The sequence below is a fragment of the Bubalus bubalis genome, chromosome 4 (assembly GCF_019923935.1).
Source record: "Bubalus bubalis isolate 160015118507 breed Murrah chromosome 4, NDDB_SH_1, whole genome shotgun sequence".
Taxonomy (NCBI): domain Eukaryota; kingdom Metazoa; phylum Chordata; class Mammalia; order Artiodactyla; family Bovidae; genus Bubalus; species Bubalus bubalis.
In genome coordinates, this window is record NC_059160.1 from 127,590,852 (window position 1) to 127,611,696 (window position 20,845).

Here is a 20,845-nt window from a genome sequence, read left to right on the forward strand (position 1 = left end):
CTGCTCTCCAGTTGCAGCACACAGGCTTATTTGCCCCCTGCCGTGTGGGATCTGAGTTCCCCAGCCAGGGATTGAACCCAAGTTCCCTGAATTGGAAGGGATTCTTGCCTGAACCCCAGGGAAGTCCCTGACATGGTTATGTAGGAGAATATTTAATAGTTGAATAAAGGGGGCTGGAGAAGAGGCATTTGACTCTTGGGGTGGTTATAATGTAGAATTTAGTGTATTCTAAAAAGCCCATACTATTTGTAGAATTTTTGCCTTGTTTTTATTATCTTTTTAATTTGTTATGCTTTTTATTTATTTATTTTTGGCTGTGCTGAGGGCAGGCTTTCTCTAACTGCGGCAGGTGGGAGCTGCACTCTAGTTGCAGCGTGCAGACTTATTGCAGTGGTTTCTCTTGCAGTGGAGCAGGGGTTCTAGGGCGTGTGTGCCTCAGTAGGTGCAGCTCATGGGAGCTTAGTTGCCCCGAAGCACGTGGCATCTTCTTGGACCAGGGATTGAATCCGTGTCCCCTGCATGGCAGGAAGATTCTTAACTGCTCGACCACCAGAGGAGTCCTTTTCCCTTGTTTTTAAAACTCTCAGTCTTAACCTTACAAGTGGGATTGCTTTCTTTTCTTTTTCTGTATATTTTTGTTTTATGACGGTTTTTTCTTTTTTTATTGAATGGATATAAACACTTCTTACTGGTTCATTAACAAGATAGCCAATAAGAACTAGGTAATTAAACAAACTATAGAACCTCCAAATAGTGGAATGCTAGGCCACTATTTTTAAAAGCTCTTGTCATGAAAAGAATTATACATTACAGTGCTACTGATATTTTTACCTGTTTGATTTCAGAGAAACTATGTGAAGCTCTGAAAAGGATGGTGGGGAATTTCAGGCAGTCTTTCAAAAAATTTTTATTGGTGTTTATTTTCCCTAAGTTTCAATTTCTTGCAAGAATCTTTTAATATTAAGCTTTGTTGCTGTTCAGTTGCTAAGTCTTGTACAACTCTTTGCAACACCATGGACTGCAGTATGCCAGGCTTCCCTGTCCTTCACTATCCCCTAGAATTTGCTTAAATTCATGTCCATCGAGTCAGTGATGCTATCTAACCATCTCATCCTCTGTCCCTCCCTTCTCCTTTTGTCTGCAACTTTTTCCAATGAGTCGGCTCTTCACATCAGCCGACTGTTGGCCAAACTGTTGGAGTTTCAGCATCCATTGAATGTTTAGGATTGACCGGTTTGATCTTGCAGTCTAAGGGACTCTCATAAGCCATCTCCATCATCACAGTTTGAACACATCAATTCTTCTGCACTCAGCCTTCTTTATGGTCCAATTCTCATATCCATACAGGACTCCTGGAAAAAACCATAGCTTTGATTATATGCATCTTTGTCAGCAAAGTGATGTCTCTGCTTTTTTATACTCTGGGTTTGTCATAGTTTTCCTTCCAAGGAGCAAGCATCTTTTAATTTCATGGCTGCAGTCACTGTCTGCAGTGATTTTGGAGCCTAAGAAAATAAAATCCATCACTGCTTCCACTTTTTCTCCTTCTATTTGCCATGAAGTGATGGGATCAGATGCTATGATCTTAGTTTTTTGAATGTTGAGTTTTAAGCCAGCTTCTTCACTCTCTTTCACCTTTGTCAAGAGGCTCTTTAGTTCCTATTCACGTTCTGCCTTTGGAGTGGTATCATCTGCATATCTGAGGTTGTTGATATTCCTCCCAGCAGTCTTGATTCCAGCTTGTGATTCATCCAACCCAGCATTTCACATGATGTACTTTGAATATAAGTTAAATAAGCAGAGTAACAATATACAGCCTTGTTGTACTCCTTTCCCAATTTTGAACCAGTCCGTTGTTCCATGTCTGATTTTAACCATTGCTTCGTGACCTGCATACAGGTTTCTCAGGAGGCAAGTAAAATGATCTGGTATTTTCATCTCTTTAAAATGTTTCCATAGTTTGTTGTGATCCATATAGTTAAAAGCTTTAGTGTAGTCAAGGAAGCAATAGATGTTTTGTTTTTCTGCGATTGTTTTTTTGGGATTCCCTTTCTTTCTCTATAATCAAAGTGTTGGAATTTTAATCTCTAGTTCCTCTGCCTTTTCTAAACCCAGCTTGTACATCTGAAAGTTGTACATCTGTTCATGTACTGTTGAAGCCTGGCTTGATGGATATTGAGGATAACCTTACTAGCACATGAAATGAATGCAAAAGTACGGTACTTTGAACATTATTTGGGGTTGTTCTTCTTTGGGATTAGAATGAAAATTGACCTTTCTAGTCCAGTGGCCACTGCTGAGTTTTCTAGATTTGCAGATGTATTGAGTACAGCACTTTAACAGCATCATCTTTTAGGATTTTAAATAGCTCAGTTGAAATTCCATCACCTCCACCAGCTTTGTTCATAGTAATGCTTCCTAAGGCCCACTTGACTTCAGACTCCCAAGTTGTCTGGTCTAGATGAGTGACCACACCATCATGGTTATCCAGATCTTTAAGACCTTTTTTGTATAGTTCTTCTGTGTATTCTTACTACCTCTTCTTTATCTGTTCTGGTTCTGTTAGATCCTTAGCGTTTCTATCCTTTATTGTGCCCATCTTTGCATGAAATGTCCCCTAGATACCTCCAGTTTTCTTGAGGAGATCTCTAATCTTTCCCATCCTGTTTGCATTGTTCATTTAAGAAGGCCTTCTTATCTCTCCTTGCTGTTCTCTGAAACTCTGCATCCAGTTGGGTATATCTTTCCTCTTCTCCCTTGTCTTTTGTTTTTCTTCTTTCCTCAGCTCTCTGTAAGGCCTCCTCAGACAACCATTTTGCCTTCTAAGCATTTCTTTTACTTTGGGGTGGTGTTGGTCACTGCCTCCTGTACAATGTTATGAACCTCCATCCATAGTTCTTCAGGCACTGTGTCTACCAGATCTGGGATTGAATAAATTCAGTCCCTTGAATTTATTTGTCACGTCCACTATATAATCATAAGGGATTTGATTTGTCATACCTGAATGGCCTAGTGGTTTTCCCTACTTACTTCAATTTTTCAGTGAGGAGCTGATGATCTGAGCCACAGTCAGCTCCAGGTCTTTTTTTGTTTGTTTGTTTTGCTGACTGTGTAGAGCTTCTCTGTCTTTGGCTGCAAAGAACATAATCAATCTAATTTTGTATTGACCATCTCGTGATGTCCATGTGTAGAGTCATCTCTTGTGTTGTTGAAAGAAGCTGTTTTCTATGACCAGTGTATTCTCTTAGCGAAGCTCTGTTAGCCTTTACCCTGCTTCATTTTGTACTCCAAGGCCAAACTTGCCTGTTACTCCAGGTATCTTTCGACTTCCTGCTTTTCGTTCCAATCCCCTATGCTGTAAAGGACATCTTTTTTTGTGTGTTCATTCTAGAAGTTCTTGTAGGTCTTTAGCTGTAGCTGAGCTGTAGCTGAACTGTTTAAGTTCAGCTTCTTTGGCCTTGGTGGTTGGAGCATAGGCTTAGATTACTGTGATATTGAATGGTTTGTCGTTTTTGAAATTGTACCCAAGTACTGCATTTTGGACTCTCTTGTTTACTCTGAGGGCTACTCCATTTCTTCTAAGGGAATCTTGCCCACCGTAGTAGATATAATAGTCGTCTGAATTAAATTCGCCCATTCCCATCCATTTTAGTTCACAGATTGCTAAGAAGTCGATGTTCACTCTTGTCATCTCCTGGTTGACGTCCAATTTACTTTAATTTATGGACCTAACTATTCCAGGTTTCTGTGCAGTAATGTTCTTTATAGCATCAGACTTTACTTTCACCACCAGACACATCCATAACTGAGCATCATTTCTGATTTGGCCCAGCTGCTTCATTCTTTCTGGAGATATTAGTAATTTCCATCTGCTCTTTCCCAGTAGCATATTGGACACCTTCCAACCTGGGGGACTCATTTTATAGTGTCATATCTTTTTCCTTTTTTATACTGTTCATGAGGTTCTTGCAGCAAGAATCCTGGAGTAGTTTGCCATTTCCTCCTCCAGCGGACCATGTTTTATCAGAGCCCTTCCCTGTCACCTGTCTGTCTTGGGTGGCCCTGCACGACATAGCTCATAGCTTCATTGAGTTACGCAAGCCCCTTCACCATGGAAAGGCTATGATCCCTGAAGGGGAATATTAAGCTTATCATTGTTTAAATGTTGTACAGTGAACACATTCCTGGAAATCAAGCAGCTTCATGCTTTGGTTTTAACAATCTTTAGAACCCCAAACAAATCACATTTTACTGACCTCTAAAATGAGGGTCAGAATTAGATAATCGCAAACTCTTTGTTAGTTCAGCAGTCTAATTTTGAATAGTCAGGATAGAAGAACTGGCATGTTCGTAGAGGCCAGTGGTGATGACACATGTGTCACAAGGCCAGCTCAGAATCTGTCAAGAGTTTATGGAGATGAAGGGCGCAATTTATGTGTTTGGAAAGGTGTGGACATAGAAATTTCTTATCTGGGCCTATTGATGCCTTACCTGGACCATGACCTCACACAGCCTCCAGCTGAGGGAATGTTTCCTGTGGAGCCTGCTCCAGCACCTCCCAAATCATCCGTGGCTACATGTCCTTAGTGGTCTCTGGATGTGATGGTATTTTCAGTCTCTGAGTAGTACAGTGAAGATTGCATCAGTCCTGGCAGATGTGGGATTTGCCCTGAAGTGCTGAAGGGTGCGGACTTGGTGTTTCAGTTCTTACTCTTGAAATAAGCATCTCCTTGTTTTATCGTGTCTCCTAGTTACAGCCTTGCCTGAGCATCTACACGTCAAAATACATATTATCTTATTATAAATTACTTTTGTTTCAATGAAATGGGCATTTTTTTCTTGACTTTGAAATCCTATATGGGTAGGTAATTCCATTTCAGGTTGTTTTGGGGGCCGTGTAAAAGGGTGCATTGGCTCTGATGTGATGGGTAGCCACTGATCTAAACTAAAGGAATGACCTTTTCCTTTACAGTCGTTAATACTGATGTTAATATTCATTTGAACATGGCTTCAACGAGTAAAGATTATGTCAGTATCTTGGAATCTCTAAATCACACAAAATAGATGATATCACGTGTACTTGTTATTAAGTTAATTCAGACCTCTTACTAACTTTATTGGAGTCTTCCTTAATATTTCAGATTTTACTTGGAAAACCATAATTACAGTTTTTTTTTTTTTAACCACAGTAAGCATTTTAATGCTTTGATGCTGTTTTCATGAAGCCAGAGCAGTTTAACGTTGCCAGATGATAAATGTTCTCATCTTAGACTTGTGAAATAGGTAAATGACAAAAAGGGTGGTATACCCATTTTAAATGAGGCAAGTGAATCAGAAGTTGCCATCTTGATAGCAGAACTCAAGGCTCCATCTCTTCGGAAGCATGCGTTAATATCAAGTGGCCGACATTGTGTTGGACATGGTGTAGAGTGCAGTTATGTGCTCTAGCACACGTGTCTTGTGAAGACTAGTTTGCTGGCCTTTGCACTGTAAGCGGGATATCAGGGTATATTGAATTGGGTCTTTGGAAACCCCCAGCTTCTGGAGTCTCCCCAGCGTCTCAGGTTGCTGGGGTGACACCCTGCCGATTGAGAGCAGACCCTGGGAACAGATAGGGTGGTTTTCAAAGCCCAGCTCAGGGCATACATTCTTCCCTGTATTTTCTTCCCTCTGAACATGGGTGCTGGTAATTTCACGTCACGTTTAGTTTCAGTATAACCTAAGGTAAATATGGCAGTCTCTTATTTATAATATTCAGTTCAGTTCAGTCGCTCAGTCGTGTTCAACTCTTTGCGACCCCATGAATCGCAGCACGCCAGGCCTCCCTGTCCATCACCAACTCCCGGAGTTCACTGAGACTCATGTCCATCGAGTCAGTGATGCCATCCAGCCATCTCATCCTCTGTCGTCCCCTTCTCCTCCTGCTGCAAATCCCTTCCAGCATCAGAGTCTTTTCCAGTGAGTCACCTCTTCACATGAGGCCAAAGTACTAGAGTTTCAGCTTTAGCATCAGTCCTTCCAATGAACACCCAGGACTGATCTCCTTTAGAATGGACTGGTTGGATCTCCTTGCAGTCCAAGGGACTCTCAAGAGTCTTCTCCAACACCACAGTTCAAAAGCGTCAATTCTTCAGTGCTCACCTTTCTTCACAGTCCAACTCTCACATCCATACATGACCACTGGAAAAACCATAGCCTTGACTAGATGGACCTTTGTTGGCAAAGTAATGTCTCTGCTTTTCAATATGCTGTCTAGGTTGGTCATAACTTTCCTTCCAAGGAGTAAGTGTCTTTTAATTTCATGGCTGCAGTCACCATCTGCAGTGATTTTGGAGCCCCCCAAAAATAAAGTCTGCCACTGTTTCCACTGTTTCCCCATCTATTTCCCATGAAGTGATGGGACCGGATGCCATGATCTTCGTTTTCTGAATGTTGAGCTTTAAGCCAACTTTTTCACTCTCCACTTTCACTTTCATCAAGAGGCTTTTTAGTTCCTCTTCACCTCCTGCCTTAAGGGTGGTGTCATCTGCATATCTGAGGTTATTGATATTTCTCCTGGCAGTCTTGATTCCAGCTTGTGCTTCCTCCAGCCCAGCGTTCCTCATGATGTACTCTGCATATAAGTTAAATAAGCAGGGTGCCAATATACAGCACCCATAATTAATATTTGTGACTTTTTCAGTATACAGTGGTAGTATACAGGTTTACCCCAAATGTGTGACTGTGAACCAGTCATCAGTGTCTCTCTCAGGTGCTTCTTTTTCTCCATCTCTTGTCTTTTGAGGAGTTGAGTGGTTCAGTTAAGGTGATGAACCTTGAAGTTCTTTGTACCTTGTGTGTGGATTTCCAGTGCTTTTTTCTCAACCTAAACAACCTATACTCTAAACTCTTAGAACTGTTTGGGTCAGTATTTTACCCTCAGCTGCTATTGAAAATGTTTGCTTTCTAGGTAATTATATGATTTCTCTTTTCTGGTGATCAAGAAATCTTAAAATATGTTCTCCAGCACCATGAATAGAATTTATACTTGGCATCAGAGGGGACATGGTGTCTCAAACTTTATCCATGATACTGGCTAACTTAACAAATGGAAGCTTCTTGATTTACTGTGTGTAGCCTAAGATTGTTGTGAAGTATTTTGAAGTTCTTGAATGAGCATTAATAAATCAATATAAAATATTCTCCCTAGGGACTGGGATGAATTGGGAGATGGGGATTGACATATATACACTATTGATACTCTGTATAAAATAGATAACTAATGAGAATTGACTATATACACTGTAAAGCGACTATATTGCAATAAAAATTAATTTAAAAATAAGTAAAATATTCTCCTGATATGGTACAAAGTGCTTCCAAGGTGGCGCTAGTGGTAAAGAACGCATCTGCCAGTGCAGGAGACGTAAGAGACGTGGGTTTGATCCCTGGGTTGGGAAAATCCCCTGGAGTAGGAAATGGCAACCTGCTCCAGTGTTCTTGCCTGGAAAATCCCATGGCTATAGGATTCTGTAGGATATAGGCTATAGGCCATGGGGCCGCAAAGAGTCGGACACAACTGAACGACTGAGCATGTGGTGTAAAGTGATAGAAGAATTTTTAAAATAATCACTAAGTGTGATGTTAGGTTACAGGCAGGGTGAATGTCCCTGCCTGTAAAAGGTGAAGAGAGAGATTTCATTTTCAGAAGCTTTTGATGAATCAGGGCAAAATAGAAATTGTGACATTCAGAAGGAATGTGCGGGAAGATGCCTATCTATTCACCTTTCTTTTTTTTTTCCTCCCCTACTGGGAAAATGAGTTAGTTCACCAGGTCAATTCTTGGTATACATTAAATGAGTGAATAGTTCTCTCAGGGTGAATGGTTATGGTTAGTTATGTGATCTTGGTGAGAAGGCTCTGGGCAAGCTTGAAATAAGCAAGGTATCAAGATCAACATTTATCTGATACTCCTCAGGGACCCAGTATTTCCCAGCACCCAGCATTTAAACCATCCCCAGTTTAAAAAAAGTTTACTATGGTACTTTTGGGCTCTGTTGGTCTCCCTTTACCTTTGAGTAGAGTTGCTGGATTCACTAAATAAAAACAGAAAATTCACAGTGAAATTTGGATTTCAGATAAGCAGTAAATCATTTTTAGTGTAAGCATGAGACATGCATCATACTGAAAAAAGATGGAAAAAAAACAATTGAAATTCAATTGAAAAACAGTTGTTTATCTGAAATCCAGATTTAACTGGGCACCTGAATTTTATCTCTCTGTTGGGCAGACCTAATCTTGATTACAGTGCTTTGTGAGAGTCTTCTGTTTCTGCAAGGGCCATGGTCAGAATGTGAATTTTGCTACCTGCATTCTGTAATTGGTGGGCAGAAGGAGGCAGGACCTTGAACATGCTGAGTGTTTATAAGAAAAATATTTTTGCGCTCTTCCCCCTTCACTCCTTCCCCTCCCCCAGTTTTTTCTCTTTAGACAGGGTTCAGGATTTCAGTGTTCAGATGGAACATCTTGATAGTTTTTCTGTGGAATCTTTATGAATTACTAGTTACCTTTGGAGATTTATGGTTATTGATGGGCACTCATTCAGCTGGTATTTTTCAGTATTTGCAGCACTGTTTTATTTTCTGAGAGACTGCCAGGAATGTTGCAGAGGAGACTGACCTTGGATATGATCCTTGATCTGAAAAAGGCCTAGCATCTACTTTGTAACCATCCAACACCATTCCTGACTCCTTTCTTCTGCCTGCAGCCAAACTAAGCTCTAATAAAGGTCTATTCTTGAATTGTTCGTTGTTGTTAAGTCGCTCAGTTGTATCCAACTCTTTGCAACCCCATGGACTGCAGCACGCCAGGCTTCACTGTCCTTCACCATCTCCTGGAGCTTGCTCAAACTCATGTCCGTTGAGTTGGTGATGCCATCCAACCTTGTCATCCTCTGTTGTCCCCTTTTCCTCCTAGCTTCAACCTTTCCCAGCTTCAGGGTCTTTTCCGATGAGTCGGTTCTTTGCATCAGGTGCCCAGAGTACTGGAGCTTCAGTTTCAGCATCAGTCCTTCAGTGAAAACTCAGGGTTGATTTCCTTTAGGATTGACTAGTTTGATCTCCTTGCAGTCCAAGGGACTCTCTAGAGTCTTCTCCAGTGTCACAGTTTGAAAGCATCAATTCTTTGGTGCTCAGCCTTCTTTATGGTCTGACTCACATCTACACATGACTACTGGAAAAACTATAGCTTTGACTATGCCATGGAATTGTTCATTACCACAGTTTTTAAAAGTATATATTTAGGACAGAATTGAAAACCATGGTATTTGTTTTGCATTGTTGTTTTCTCGTTTATTATTAAAGTGGTTGTTTTATTTCTTTACTAAACAGCATTAAATAATACCTACTAACAGATCTACTAACTACTAAAATTTTTGGTAGTGAGGAGAGTAGAGACAGATGCAGGAAAGGATAGTGCACTGGTCATCAGGACTCCACGGTTTTTGGTCTTGGCTGTGCACCTCTGCGGAAGGTCCCCTGAAGAGGGCACAGCAACCCACTCCAGTATTCTTGCCTGGAGAGCCCCGTGGACAGAGGAGCATGGTGACCTACAGTCCATGGCGTTGCAAAGAGTTGGACGTGACTAAAGCAACTTAGCACAAGCACAGCTCGTGTACCTCTGTGATGGTGATCCCAGTATCTCCAACTGAAATGGAATTGAATTAGATGAGTTTCTAAAAGTAGGAGCTGAGGTCACTCTGCATCAGAATCCCCTGGCCGCAGCCCAGTACCACTGAGTGTACATCGCAAGGTGGGTTCTAATAAGCTTTCCCAGTGACTGACTGGTTGGGTTGAGTTTGAGAAGTCCTGCATTAGATCATCTCTTAGGTAGATTCCTTTGAACCTTTAAAAATGAGGCTAGCTATGTTTAATGTCTTTAGCCAAGTGATAGAAATGTGTTTTATTAAAACAGAACTGTGTTCTTCACACTAGGATCCTTTCTAACAGTTCAGTTCAGTTCAGTTGCTCAGTCATGTCCAACTCTTTGTGACCCCATGGACTGCAGCACGCCAGGCTTCCCTGTACATCACCAAGTGCCAGAGCTTGCTCGAACTCATGTCCAACCATCTCATCCTCTGTCATCCCCTTCTCCTGCCTTCAATCTTTCCCAGCATCAGGGTCTTTTCCAAGTAGTCAGTTCTTTGCATCAGGTGGCCAAAGTGTTGTAATTTCAGCTTCAACATCAGTCCTTCCAGTGAATATTCAGGACTAATTTCCTTTAGGATTGAGTGGTTTGATCTCCTTGCAGTCCAAGGGACTCTTAAGAGTTTTTTCCAACACTGCAGTTCAAAAGCATCAGCTCTTTGGTGCTCAGCTTTCTTTATAGTCCAACTCTGATATCCATACATGACTACTGGAAAAGCCATAGCTTTGACTAGACAGACCTTTGTTGGCAAAGTAATGTCTCTGCTTTTTAATATGCTGCCTAGGTTGATCATAGCTTTTCTTCCAAGGAGCAAGCGTCTTAATTTCATGGCTGCAGTCACCATCTGGAGTAATTTTAGAGCCCCCCCAAAATAAAGTCTGTCGCTGTTTCCATTGTTTCCCCATCTATTTGTCAAGAAGTGATGGGACCAGATGCCATGATCGTTTTCTGAATGTTGAGTTTTAAGCCAACTTTTTCACTCTCCTCTTTTGCTTTCATCAAGAGGCTTTTTAGTTCCTCTTCACTTTCTGCCGTAGGGTGGTGTCATCTGCGTATCTGAGGTTATTGATATTTTTCCCAGCAATCTTTTTTTTTTTTTAAACAAGAAGTTTATTTAAACAACAAGACACTTGACTTGAAGGGAAAACTATCTAGGATTCATTTCTTTTAGAGTAATTTATCCCTACTTAAAGACAGATTGCCCTACATGTAACAGCTATGTACAAAAAAGTTATAAAATTGTCCTTGGTTTTACAATGATAAATGAAAAACATTAAAATTCTCCAATCGAACAAGGTATGCAAGAATTTTTATGTTGTTCTTTTTTTTGTTAAACAGTGAGAGCAAAATAACTTACTGGAATATAAAGATAGAGAGCTGATGAGCATGCCACTAATGGATAAAAGGGGGTATTTTCACAGAATCAGTATTTTTCCCCATCCCATCTCCATTTGATGTTGATCAAAACATACCATTGGCCATTTAGTTAAAAAAAAAAAAATGCAATATGCTTGTGCACATACACCAGTTACTTCATGTACAATAAAGGAATGGGGAAGGGGAAAATGAAAGAACAGAGAAACTAGACTGTAGTAGTCGGGATGTGGTGGAACCAAATTGCGGTTTTCTAATTGAGAATGTCTTCTTGGTCTGGAGCAGCAGAATTCTGGAGTAAAGTAGCAGGTTCCCTTTTTAGTAGACACCTCCTGTCTGCTGCTGGAATACATCAATTGTATCTTCATCTTCCATCTCCAACTGTGCAGGTGTGTCTGTTTCATTGATTGGCTGCCCGTCAAATCGGAATCTGATCTGCATCATTGACAAACCCTGTCGTTCACAATAGGCTTTCATTAGTTTACTAAGTGGTGTATGCCTCTTAATCTTAAACTGCACCACAGAACCATCCTGCCCCGCCACCTTCAAATTAATATGATCATTGTTCTCAGTCTTGACTCCTTCCTTGGGCTTTTCGTCCACCATGGCGAGCGCCGGAGTCTCCTCAGCTGCAGCTTCACAAAAGAGGTACCAGGTCCGCACGGAACGAGCACACAAGCAGCACCAGGAGCGGCAGAAGAAGCTCCCAGCAATCTTGATTCCAGCTTGAGCTTCATCCAGCCAGGCATTTCTCATGATGTACTCTGCATAGAAGTTAAATAAGCAGGGTGACAATATACAGCCTTGACATAGCCCTTTCCCAATTTGGAACCAGTCTGTTGTTCTATGTCCAGTTCTAACTGTTGCTTCCTGACCTGCATACAGGTTTCTCAAGACGCAGGTCAGGTGGTCTGGTATTCCCATCTGTTTCAGAATTTTCCACAGTTTATTGTGATCTACACATTCAACGGCTTTGGCGTAATCGATAAAGCAGAAATAGATACTTTTCTGGTATTCTCTTGCTTTTTTGATGATCCAGCAGATGTTGACAATTTGATCTCTGGTTCCTCTACCTTTTCTAAATCCAGTTGAACACCTGGCAGTTCTCGGTTCATGTACTGTTGAAACCTCACTTGGAGAATTTTGAGCATTACTTTGCTAGTGTGTGAGATGAGTGCAATGGTAAGTTTGAGCATTCTTTGGCATTGCCTTTCTTTGGGATTGGAATGAAAACTGACCTTTTCTGGCCCTGTGGCCACTGCTCAGTTTTCCAAATTTGCTGGCATATTGAGTGCGGTACTTTAACATCATCTTTTAGGATTTGAAATAGCTCAACTGGGATTCCATCACCTCCTCTGGCTTTGTTCGTAGTGATGCTTCCTAAGACCCACTTGACTTTGCATTCCAGGATCGCTCTAGGTGAGTGATCACATGATCATGGTTTTCTGGGTCATGAAGATCTTTTTTGTGTAGTTCTGTGTATTCTTGCCACTTCTTCTCAATGTCTTCTGCTTCTGTTAGGTCCATACCATCTCTGTCCTTTATTGTGCCCATTTTTGCATGAAGTATTCCTTTGGTATCTAATTTTCTTGACGAGATCTCTAGTCTTTCCCATTCTGTTCTTTTCTTCTATTTCTTTGCATTGATCACTGAGGAAGGCTTTCTTACCTGTCCTTGCTATTCTTTGAAATTCTGCATTCAAAGGGGTATATCTTTCCTTTTTCTCCTTTAACTTTCGCTTCTCTTCTTTTCTCAGCTATTTGTAAGGCCTCCTCAGACAACCATTTTGCTCTTTTGCATTTCTTTTTCTTGGAGATGGTCTTAATCCCTGCCTCCTGTACAGTGTCACGAACCTCTGTCCATAGTTCTTCAGGCACTCTGTCAAATCTAATCCCTTAAATTCCTACAGTTAAAGCAATATTATTTCTGCATTCTAATATACATTAGGTGTGGACAAATACTGTTTAATTTCACTTGTATGAGGTACCTAGAGTAGTCAAATTCGTAGAATCAGAAAGGACACTGGTGGATGCCAGGGGCCCGATGGGAGTGGGTGGGGAGTTAGTGTTTAATGGGGACAGAGTTTCTGTTTAGGAAGGTGAACAATCGGGGAGATGGGTGATGGTGAGAGCCATACAACAGTGTGAACGTTGTGTACAGTTCAATTTGTTAAAATAGTATGTTTTATGTGACTTTTACCACAATGAAAAAACATGTGAGAAAACAAAAAACCGAAGGATTTTCTAGGCAGCATCTGGTAGACAGTGATCCTCTGATACCCCAGCAGACAACACAGATTCAGAACGTGATTTTGCTGCAACAGAGAATTTAATTTCCTGCATCAACAGTTTCCGCCTCTTTGTAGGGTTATCTTCATCAGCATATAAATTTCATGCCTTGTCCTGTCTTAAAACATACATTCCCCTTTCCAATAAAACTCCTCGGAGTGAGAGTAATCTACGCCCAGTCTCCTCTCACTGGAATTCGCCTCACGGCCCCACCCCAGCTACTTCTTCCAGGGTTACTAGATTGCTAGATTCTGTGGCAACAGAGATGTCCCGTCTCCGTCGCCTTCCGGGACGCCGCCCTCTCTGGGGTTCTCACGACCTCGGGGCCACTTTTTGCCTGAGGCATCACTTCTGACTCTGGGGTTACAAATACCTTTCACAATCTAGTAATCTCTCTAGAGCCACATTCCAGAAAAAAATGTATATATGTTTATATTGACAAAATTTGTCGTCAGTCGTATTTCACCCCCTTTAATTATGGTGATTTATAGGGAAGTTTGAGTTCTCTAAGAGTTAAAGGGCATAAGGCAAAATAGTGTTTATTGTACAATTTTTGGCGATTCGTGTATTTCCTCATTTATTCTCTACTGTGATCAAATGATACTACTATTTTTAGCTGTTTTGTAGGCATACTTGGATTTCCCTGAAAGTTAGGTCTTGTTGCCGTGATCCAGTGCAGATGGTGAAATGTAATGTGTCTAAAGATCTGTTTTGAGTGTCTTGAAAAGCCTGACAACAGTCCTTACATACGGCAATATGGTTAATATTTTTATTAAATTCTTCTAGAAATTATTGCTAAAAATTGCTATAAAACAATTTTATAATTTAAAATTATGTAAATTATGGTAAATATAAATTTATATAAAATATATAAATGGTGGTAAATATAAATTATGGTAGGATATCCTATACTTCTGTAGAATATAGGATATTCATGCTCTAATTTTATCCCCATATTTGAACTTTCATTTAGTTCAGGTTATAATTTGGTCTGATCTGATCTGATAATTTAAAAGATTTTGTATGTAATCTGCTATCCACAAGTGTTTTCATTTCTTTGTGTCCTTATTCAATCTTTGTCTAGCCATAGATAAGATTCTTCTGTAGCTGTGTCATGTACAATTTGGATCAGTTTTTAGAAATCTCAGCATTATTCTGTAAGTAGTTTTCTTAAGTATTACAGCTAGAATACTTTAATGACCTCATCTATCTGGTTCACTTAATAGTTCCTGTCCAGCTGGACATTTTTATGGTTTCCAGAATTCCTCAGTTTTAAAAAATGCTATTATATAGACTCTTTGGAAGTGCAGTTTTGTTTTATTTTTAAATTATTGCCTGCTGACAGATTCCCAGGGGTATGATTATACAATCAAACACGAACTCAACCTTGCAGTCTTTGAATGTTAGGACTTTATTTTTTGCCAGTTTTATTGAAAATAGTTTCATTGTTTGCATTTGCTTTTTTTTAATTTATTTTTAAAATTTTCAATTTTTGGCCCTGCTGGGTGTTAGTTGCACTGTGAGCTGCTTCTCCAGTTGCGGCGGCGGGGGGCGGGCGCTCTCTAGTTACAGTACATGGGCTTCTCGTTGCTGTGGCTTCTCTTAATGTGGAGTGCGGGCTCTAGGTGTGCAGGCTTTAGTAGTTGTGGTATGTGGACTCAGTAGCTTTGGCTTGTGGGCTCTAGAGCACAGGCTCAGTAGTTGTGGAGCATGGGCTTTGTTGCCCTGCAGCATAAGGGGTCTTCCCAGACCAGGGATCGAACCCATGTCTCCTACATTGGTGGGAGGATTCTTTACCACTGAGCCACCAGGGAAGCCCCAAATTTGCATTTCTTAATCATTAGCAAGGTGAAACTTTTCCCCATGGTTTTAATACTCTTTCCTGTTTTATGAATTATCTGTTCTATATTTCTTATCTGTTTATTGGGATTTTACCTGCTTGCATCAGCTCTCAACCCTTTATGATCAATTGTAATACTCTTTCCTGTTTTATGAATTATCTGTTCTATATTTCTTATCTGTTTATTGGGATTTTACCTGCTTGCATCAGCTCTCAACCCTTTATGATCAATTGTATCAATTACACTTTTTAAAAAATATTCCCTTTTATGCTGTTTTTACTTTTTTAGCATATGGAAAATTTTGAAAACCTTCAGAACATCGCCTTACAGCCATTCTTGGTGGATGATACTTGCTTTCTCCTTCTTTTTAAAAATTGTTTAATTGCTTTTATTTGCTAATATATTTGTAAATGCAGACATTTTACATTTGTGGCAGACTGACAATTTATAAAGGATTTTTGTGCGTGTGATCTTATTTAAATATCCCCACAGATGATACTCTCTCTGTTCTGTTTATCTCTGTTTCCAGGCACCCAACAGCTGGATCCTTCATTCGTCCACACAAAGTAAATTTTGGAGTAGACTTTCTCACTGCAATCAAGAACCGCTATGTGCTAGAAGATGAACCAAAGGAAGAGGAAACAGAGCAGATTGTTATAATTGGAAATAAACCTGTAGAAACCATTGGTTTTGACTCTGTTATAAAACAGCAAAGGTAAGTGAAACTGATCATGGTCGAGCTGACTTTGACAGTTTCATCCAAGTTTAGGGTTTAAGTTCACTTGACTGCGTGTCAGTGCTGAGAACTTTGCTCCCAAGTGGGTCTCTTTTCTGCAGATCACCAAATTGCAATCAGAGGGATCCAAGGATTGAATATTTAGGGGAAATTAAAGTTCTTATTTTAGCACAGGACTTTTCTAGATTGAAAGAAAAACATTGATTTGCCCGTTATTATTTATACCATACTCTACTGTGTTGACTAATTATTACGGAGCTAAGGTTGGACATTTGATGCGTGAGGAATGGAAACAGAAGTCTACTTTGTTACCTGTGCCGTGTAGCAGGATGGCACCTTCTAAAACCCAGTAGTTCCCGTCTCTGCACACCCTCATCACCTGGGCTGCTTTTGAAACGTGCCGAATTCTGGGTCCCATCCCAGACCTACTAGATCAGAATACCATGGGCTCTTGCTTTTAAAATGTACCCCGAAGTGACTGTGTCTAAGGGGCACTAAATGCATTTTGAAAGTGCTGTGTTTGAACTTTCTCTGCACTTTCAAACTCTTTGAACACAGTGATGCTCTTCAGAGAGCCTCATTGCTTATTCTGCTGCACCATGTGAACCAGAGTAGAAACTAATATTCACACGAAGCCATGCACAACTGTGTGGTTTTGTGTGACTTCCCAGGTTGCGCTACTTGAGTGATGGTCAGTGTGCAGTGTGTGACCCTGACCTGGATGAGGCGTCCTAGTAGTGACCCCTGGTGGCCACTCTGGAGAGTAGCTTTGCTGCTGTTGACACCTTCAGTCTCTGAAAGAGTTAAACTGTGATTCTGTTCAAAATTAAATTCTTTGCTATCTTTTTATTGTTCTCATTATTATTATTGTGATTTAAACATGATACAGAATTTAACTGCACATGGGCACAAGGTTGAAGAGTAAATACATTTCCTTTTTTAAAATTAAAAAAATATATATATTTTTAAATTTTGGCTATACCCTGTGGCCTGCAGAATCTAAGTTCCTTGACCAGGGATTGAACCTAGGCCATGACTGTGAGAACCCAGAGTCCTATCCACTAGACCATGAAGGAACTCCTAGTAAATTCATTTTTTGATATCTCTGGTTTTTAGCATTTTAAAAAACACACACACAAAAGAAATCAAGATTTTTGAAAAAGTAGTAACTTGACTATTAATTACAAACAACATACATTCATCGTTGAGGATTTAGAAAATATACATTGAACGAAAGAGTCATGACTAATGCACCACTGAGAGACAACGAATGTGGATGATTTTTGCCTTATACAACTTGATTTATAGAACTGTGGGGCTTCCCTTGTGGCTCAGATGGTAAGGAATCTGCCTGCAGTGCAGGAGGCCCGAGTTTGGTCCTTGGGTCAGGAAGATCCCCTGGAGGAGAGAATGGCTACTCACTTTAGTATTCTTGCAGAAAATTCCATGGACAGAGGAGCCTGGCAGGCTGCCATCCATGGAGTCCTAAAGAATTGGACACAACGGAGTGACTAACACTAACAGAACTATGTCCTTCATAGGTTTAGAGTTCTTTGCTTAATTTTTTCCATTTAAAATGCAAATATTAAAAAAATTTTTTTACACCGGAAGAGGTACTTTCTCCCACTGTTGGTTGATCTCTTTCAGAGAACACCATGGGCACTGTGAGTGTTAACAAATTGCCAACAGATTTTTCTCCCCTGGTTTATGAACAGCTGCATAACTCAGATTTCTAGTGAATGACTACTGCTTGCATATCAACGTGTTCACTAATGAGCTAGTGTCTTTCTGGAAAGGACCCAGTGTTGGAGTCCGTCAGGCTGGGTTCAGATGTCAGCTCAGCCACTTTCTTTCTAGTCCTGACACCAGTTAGAGCTTCTTTGGTTTCTAAGCGTCAGTTTCCTCATTTCCAAAGTAATACCTAAGCTGTTAGAACTCTTAGGAATAACAAGTGGTAGGCATCACTGTTGGAGTGATGCTTGCTTTTTTTTCTTAATTTTGCCTTGCTGTGCTGTGCGTGGGATCAACCTGTGCCCCCTGCATTGGGAATGTGGAGTCTTAACCACACTCATATGCCAGCAAATTTAGAAAACTCAGCAGTGGCCACAGGACTGGAAAAGGTCAGTTTTCATTCCGATCCCAAAGAAAGGCAATGCCAAAGAATGCTCAAACTACCGCACAATTACACTCAACTCACACACTAGTAAAGTAATGCTCAAAATTCTCCAAGCCAGGCTTCAGCACTATGTGAACCGTGAACTTCCTGATGTTCAAGCTGGTTTTAGAAAAGGCAGAGGAACCAGAGATCAAATTGCCAACATCCGCTGGATCATAGAAAAAGCAAGAGAGTTCCAGAAAAAACATCTATTTCTGCTTTATTGACTATGCCAAAACCTTTGACTGTGTGGATCACAATAAACTGTGGGAAATTCTAAAAGAAATGGGAATACCAGACCACCTGACCTGCCTCTTGAGAAATCTGTATGCAGGTCAGGAAGCAACAGTTAGAACTGGACATGGAACAACAGACTGGTTCCAAGTAGGAAAAGGAGTATGTCAAGGCTGTATATTGTCACCCTGCTTATTTAACTTCTATGCAGAGTACGTCATGAGAAACGCTGGACTGGAAGAAGCACAAGCTGGAATCAAGATTGCCAGGAGAAATATCAATAACCTCAGATATGCAGATGAAACCATCCTTATGGCAGAAAGTGAAGAGGAACTCAAAAGCCTCTTGATGAAAGTGAAAGAGGAGAGTGAAAAAGTTGGCTTAAAGCTCAACATTCAGAAAACGAAGATCATGGCATCCGGTCTCATCACTTCATGGGAAATAGATGGGGAAACAGTGGAAACAGTGTCAGACTTTATTTTGTTGGGCTCCAAAATCATTGCAGATGGTGACTGCTGCCATGAAATTAAAAGATGCTTACTCCTTGGAAGGAAAGTTATGTCCAACCTAGATAGCATATTGAAAAGCAGAGACATTACTTTGCCAACAAAGGTCCAGCTAGTCAAGGCTATGGTTTTTCCAGTGGTCATGTATGGATGTGAGAGTTGGACTGTGAAGAAGGCTGAGCACGGAAGAATTGATGCTTTTGAACTGTGGTGTTGGAGAAGACTCTTGAGAGTCCCTTGGACTGCAAGGAGATCCAACCAGTCCATTCTGAAGGAGATGAGCCCTGGGATTTCTTTGGAAGGAATGATGCTAAAGCTGAAACTCCAGTACTTTGGCCACCTCATGCGAAGAGTTGACTCACTGGAAAATACTCTGATGCTGGGAGGGATTGGGGGCAGAAGGAGAAGGGGAACGACAGAGGATGAGATGGCTGGATGGCATCACTGACTCGATGGACGTGAGTCTGAGTGAACTCCGGGAGTTGGTGATGGACAGGGAGGCCTGGCGTGCTTCGATTCATGGGGTCGCAAAGAGTCGGACACAACTGAGCAACTGAACTGAACTGAACTGAACCACTCGACTCAACCTCAACTTTAAGCCATTGTATTATCTCCTTAATAATTCCAGCTGACCAGCTTTGAGTTTGCAGCACTGAGGGAAGCAAAACCAAATGAAAACCACTGTGTATGCTTTCTCTTTGGAGATGACTGTGGCTCTGACTGAGGTCTGAATTGAGACCGGGATCCCTAAGCTTCCAGGCACCACATGGAACTCACGGGTCTAGCAGGATAGTTTTCATTTTAGAGGGGAACAGTGACATCTGCCGGACATGGTGTGAACTGCTAGTTGCAGGTAGTTGAGTCTCAACGATATTCCTCTTCTTTCCATGGTGTCACAGACCTGCAAAGCTGGGTTTTGGGTCACTCTTATGCTGAAAGAAAAGCGAGTACTGTATCTCCTGAAAATCATCATGGAACAGGAAAAGGAGGGGTGGGGTCCATTCAGACTCCAGGGTTTGAAAAGTTGTATAATGCCCAGCAGACACTAGTTTGACAGGACATAAATAATTATAAACTTGTTTGGCCCTAATTGGTTACTAAATGGTACTTTCTTTTGGCCTCGGGGCACTGCGGAAAATGACTGAAATGCTAAGGGCCCCGTGAACTGAGAAAGTTTGGCAGCCTATGCCCCAGAACTTTGCTGCTGCCTTTCCCTCAAGTTTCTGTGACAGGAATGGCTCATGCTTTGCAGGTTGGTCTTGGTATTCCCCCAGAGGCTGTCAGTTTTATATTTTTATAAATGCTTGTAAAATGACTTAGTGTATGTCACACTGTATTCTGAGGGGTTCACAAATACCGACCCACTAAATGATAGCATATAAACATTGTAAAATATACGTCATGTAAAATTTACCATCTTAACCATTTTTTTTTTTTTAATTTGGCTGCATCGGACCTTAGTTGCAGTGTGTGGGGTCTTTTCGTTGCTGTATACAGACTCAGTTGTGGTGCGTAAGCTTAGTTGCTCTGAGGCATGTGGGATCTTAGTTCCTGGACCAGGGATTGAGCCTGCATCCCCTGAATTGCATGGCAGATTCTTAACCACTGGACCAACAGGGAAATCCCCATCTTAACTTTAAGTGTATAGTTCAGTAGGGTTAGGTACATTCCCACTGTTGTGTAACCAACAGCCCTGTCCATCTTCGGACCTTCTCTTCTTCCCAGACTGAAACCTTGCAGCCCTTAAACAGCAGTTCCACATCTCTCCCTCCCCCGGCCCGTGGCAGCCACCGTTCTATGTTTGTGTCCATGAAGTTGACTCTCACCTAGGTGCCTCAGATAAATGCAGGAATATAGTGTTTGTCCTTTTGTGACTGGCCTCTTTCACATAGCATAATGTCTTCCAGGTTCACAAATGTTGTTCCTTCCTTTTTAAGACTGAATAATACTCCGTCATATGGACTGACCGCACTCTATTCCTTGGTCAGTGGGCACTCGGTTTGCTTACATGTGACCATTGTGAATAA

The 20,845-nt window shown here is 41.0% G+C and overlaps 2 protein-coding genes across 3 annotated transcripts in view; one reads left to right on the forward strand and one right to left on the reverse strand.

The window, feature by feature from the left end:
* Nucleotides 1-20,845, forward strand: part of TBCE (tubulin folding cofactor E) — a 91,641-nt gene that overhangs the window by 53,307 nt on the left and 17,489 nt on the right. For both annotated transcript variants that reach the window (XM_006075490.4, XM_006075491.4), the window contains exon 4: nt 15,717-15,902. In XM_006075490.4, coding sequence (XP_006075552.2) covers nt 15,717-15,902 — 186 coding nt within the window. The remainder of the gene's footprint in view (nt 1-15,716; nt 15,903-20,845) is intronic.
* Nucleotides 10,906-11,829, reverse strand: LOC102403854 (small ubiquitin-related modifier 2). Its single transcript, XM_006075488.4, has one exon. It carries the CDS (start codon nt 11,812-11,814, stop codon nt 11,377-11,379), a length of 438 nt encoding a protein of 145 aa, XP_006075550.4. The 5' UTR covers nt 11,815-11,829; the 3' UTR covers nt 10,906-11,376.